This window comes from Triticum dicoccoides, chromosome 6B (assembly GCF_002162155.2).
Source record: "Triticum dicoccoides isolate Atlit2015 ecotype Zavitan chromosome 6B, WEW_v2.0, whole genome shotgun sequence".
NCBI classification, from domain to species: Eukaryota; Viridiplantae; Streptophyta; class Magnoliopsida; order Poales; family Poaceae; genus Triticum; species Triticum dicoccoides.
In genome coordinates, this window is record NC_041391.1 from 504504864 (window position 1) to 504509271 (window position 4408).

General features: G+C 50.8%; 1 protein-coding gene across 1 annotated transcript; it reads left to right on the top strand.

Moving 5' to 3' along the window:
• Nucleotides 1-2295: 2295 nt before the first annotated feature.
• LOC119326084 lies at nt 2296-3847 on the top strand. The gene has a single exon (XM_037599789.1). It carries the CDS (start codon nt 2380-2382, stop codon nt 3457-3459), a length of 1080 nt encoding a protein of 359 aa, XP_037455686.1. The 5' UTR covers nt 2296-2379; the 3' UTR covers nt 3460-3847.
• The last annotated feature ends 561 nt before the right edge of the window (nt 3848-4408 follow it).

A 4408-nucleotide genomic window follows, 5' to 3' on the forward strand; every position in this document is an offset into this window, starting at 1 on the left:
TTTTTAAAATTAGGCCACAATAACCATGGGCTAATATTTACTGTAGTGACACTGCACCTACGGGCCGTAGAAATAGTGGGCCTTCTACGGGCCGTATAAACAGTGGGCCTTCCACGGGCCGTAGAAACAATGGGCCTTCTACGGGCCGCAGAAACAATGGGCCTTCTACGGGGCGTATCATCAATGGGCCTTATACGGGCAGTATAATCGATTGGCCAAACATGGGCCAATAACAGGCCGCATTATGGCCGTAAACGGGCTAGAGTTGAAATTGTTCGTTCATGGGCCGACCATAACGGGCCATCGTTAATAGGCTGTATTTCATGACACTATGAAAACGGCCCAACGTGTTAACGGACCACAAACGGGCCGACTGTAACCAAGGACTGAATTTGGCCCATAAACAGAAAATGACAGTAACGGGCCGTAAGTAAACGAATGCTGGAAATGAGCCCAAGAATAAATGGGCTCTGAGAAGGCCGAAAGATAACATGGGCTGGAAACGGCCCAACGAAATAACGGGCCCTTAATGGGTATAAAGTGATATACTGTTCATTACGGGCCAGTTTCACCACGGATCGTTAATGGGTGTAAAGTAATACACTGTTCATTACGGGCCAGTTTCACCACAGGCCGTTAATAGGCCAAAAGTTACATAGGGCCTCATATGGGCCGAAAGACGTGATGGGCCATACATGGGCCAGAAGTGAAAACGGACTGGAATCATATTGGGTGGCCCAGATGACGCTACTGGGCCTAATTCGGATAGGGCATAACGGGCCTTGGGTTAGCGGGCTGTAAATGGGCTATATGCGAACAAGCCGTTAACAGGCTTTACATGGGCCGGGCCACCACCTTTTGGCCAAGTCAAATGGGCCGGCCTTTTCACAGGAATGGGCCTCTGTTGGGCCATGCCACGTGTCGACGTATCATAGACGCCTTCTGTCCAATGAATGGATGACATCTGTCCCAATGGTGAGCCGACACGTGTTTCCTCCAGCCAATGATGATTTTACACGTGGAAAATCCCCATTGGTCGGGGCTGTTAACGGGTTATCGGATCCAAAACCCGACCCGATAGCTTAACGGCGTTCCGTTACGGTGGATGCCACGTGTCGGTCACCCTTGACGAAAGCACTTCTGTGACACGCGATTTATCGTCATGGAAGTGGACACTTTCGTGATGATAATTTTGGTAATGTCATGGAACACTTCTATGACAGCACAAGTATGACTATCTTGATTCTGTCATAAGTTTGTCATGGATGTACATGCATGACAAAAAACGCGACCTACTGTGACAAACACGTATCATCACGGAAGTGTATTTTTTTGTAGTGCATGCGGCTAGGGTTTTTCCTCCCGCCGCCGGCGTGGCCGATCTGCCTCGTCTCTTGTGCCTTATTGTCATGGGGGTGTGGTGAATCCCGGGCCTTGCCAGTGGGAAGGCTCCATTTTTATATGTTTATTTGAGTTTTGCTAGGGTTTGTATGCTGTTCAGGATGACGAGACGACGACGACTCTGTGAAGACGGAATAAGACTCTTCCCGTCTAACCTCGTACCAGTGGCGCATTTAGCATCGTTGAAGGGCGTGTGGAGGTGTCTCCGACGGATATAGTCGATTGTTGTCTTTGGTGGATTCATTTGGATCCGATCTTACGTCTACGTCAGTGTGTCTTCAGATTGAATCCTTTTCGATGTATGCCTATCTTCATCGACGGCGGTTGCTGTCCTGGTGCGCTGCTCCTACAGGGCCTTAGCATAGGGACTTTTCGACTGTCTACTATAACAAGTTTTGTCCGGCTTCGATGAGGGAGGGGTGATGACGTCGGCTCCTTCGACACGCTTCAGTACTTGAAGTCGTTTCTAGATGATCTACAGGTCTGGTTTTATTTTGTATTATTTTTGATGTTGATGTTCGTTGTGATCGTGAATACTCTCTCCATTCCTAAATATTTGCTTTTTCATATATTTCAAATAGACTACCGCATACGAATATATATAGACATATTTTAGAGTGTAAATTTACTCATTTTGTTCTGTATGTAGTCACTTGTTAAAATCTCTAGAAAGCCAAGTATTTAGGAACGGAGAGAATAGATCAGAAAATTTCTAAAAAAAAAACAGCTCCCATGCATCCGGTGCACCAGTTTGATGGTTTCACACGATACGTTTTCGGGCACGCCGAGCCCTAAAGAGCGGCACCCGACCCGCACCGCCTGTGCGGAAGGAGACCGATAAACAAAAGCAGGCACGGCATCCCGCCGCCATAGAGCATCGCCCACGCCCATAAATCCGTGCAAAGAGGTTTTGTCAGTCGCAACCGAGCCCCACACAGCCCAGAAAACGCCCGATTCCAATTCCAGATCGCGGTCGCCATGGCCCTCCGCGGTTGGTCGCACTTCGCGCCGGATCTCCTCGTAACCGTCTCCGGCGACCTCACGGAGCTCGCGGACATCGCCCGCTTCCGCTCCGTCTGCACCACCTGGCGCGACGCGGGGGTGGATGCCGCGGCCGCGCCTCCGTCGCAGCCCCCGTGGCTCGTCCTCCCGTCCTCCCCGTCGCCGCTCTTCTTCAACCCCTCGGAGGACCGCCTCTACCGCAACATCCGTCTGCCCGTCCCCGCCGCGGAAGCCCACCGACGCCGCCGCCGCCGCCGCCTCTCCGCGTCCCCGCACGGCTGGATCCTCGCCGTCGACCCCACCAACCTCGCCGCGTCCCTCCTCCACCCCTTCACCGGCTCCGTTCGCCCCCTCCCGCCGCTCCCCGCCTTCTTCGCGGAGACGGATGATCTGGCGTGGGACCTGTCCCCGCACAGCGTCATGGCGTCCTGCGGCGAGGTCGTCCTGGTCTGCACCCTCGACCCTGTCGCCGACTCCTGGGCCCCGGTCCCCGCCATGCCCGACTGCAACGTGAGCAGCATCAACTACGCCGGCGGCGATTTCTTCGTCTTCGAGGAGGACGCGTGCCGCACCACCATCGTCGACTCCATCACCCTCGCGGTCACGGCCATCATCCCCCCGCCGCCCCAAGTCGACCTCCCCACCGAGGCGCGCGTCGTGGTGGCTGGTGAGGAGCTCTTCCTTCTCGTCAAGTCCAAGTGGATGTACCTCTTTGGTGAGGAAGTGGACTTCTCCAAGGCCTTCTCCTTGAACCACCGGAGCACCAACCCAGCCTGGCAGGAGCTCACCAGCATCGGCGAGCGGGCGCTGTTTGTTGATCCTCTCCACGGGTTCGCTGTGGGGACGGCAGGGTTCACGAATCTTGAAAGCAACACGGTCTACTCGGTGACCACCAAGGAGGCGAGCCGTTCCAGCAATGTGAAATACAGTGTATCGGCTTTCAACCTGGCGAGCCGGACCTCGAAGAAGCTTCCATGCCGGCTGAACGAGCTTGACATGGCTCAGCGTGGCGGGGCGGCGGCATCGTGGATCATACCAAGTGTGAATGAAGGCTGAACAAAGTCAGGGGAATCGGAGGTCCTGGTTCTTGTCTGATGATGGTGGCGAATGATATCTGCTTGCTCGCGGGCCAAATTCTTGGCACCTTTGCACTTGCCTATGTTCTGAAGTGAAGTTAAAACCAACAAGCCTCTTTTATACGCATGTTTCTTCTTCTGTACGTACATTATATATGTCATTTAGACGCTCCTAGATTCTGAATTTCTGATCAGCCTGAAGCTTATCTCTGTGAGATGTATTTAAGCTTCTAGACTCTCAAGTTTCATCTTCCATTTTTAATGCTCAAGCAGTCAAGCTGAATAGAAATTTTCATGTTAAAGTACTCCATATGCTATTTCTGTTTCAGTGTGGTTTCAGTAATGGACTCGGAGTCTGTGTTTTTATGCGATTAACTGAGTCAGTCTCAGAAGCTGGACAATTGTAACATTTTCTTCATATTTTCATAATATACCATGCGAAGGAAACTTCCATATGCATTTGTTGTTAGAATTTATTATGCCTGCTAGCATAATGGATAACTGAGTACCAATGCCGGGCAAATGGGGTCAATTTGCCTCTAGTTGATTGAACAGAAAATGCAGCGGTGTTGATTGAACAGAATTTCTGGTGAAGCTTTGTGATGGGAACACCTGAACAAGAACGAAATGACATCCCTGAGGGCGATGTTTGAAAAGGATGCGACATTTGCAATGACCCGATTGCTTTTATACGTGGTAATGAACCTTGCGACTGATGTAATGATCATGGTTTTGCTAAAATTATTACATCTATTTTAAAACGGAGGGAGTAGAATGGAAAGCACTTGGAACCGGTTTGTCTAAGCATGACGTTGTGGTTATCGAGCAACATGGGTCTAATTCTATTTTCGCAGTTCCTTTTAAAACATACTCTCTCCATCCTATGATATATGGAGGATATTATAATACGTATGTTATTACAACCAATG

Excerpts from the sequence above, each read along its gene's own strand:
- LOC119326084 (XM_037599789.1), top strand. The coding sequence starts at position 2,380 with ATGGCCCTCCGCGGTTGGTCGCACTTCGCGCCGGATCTCCTCGTAACC.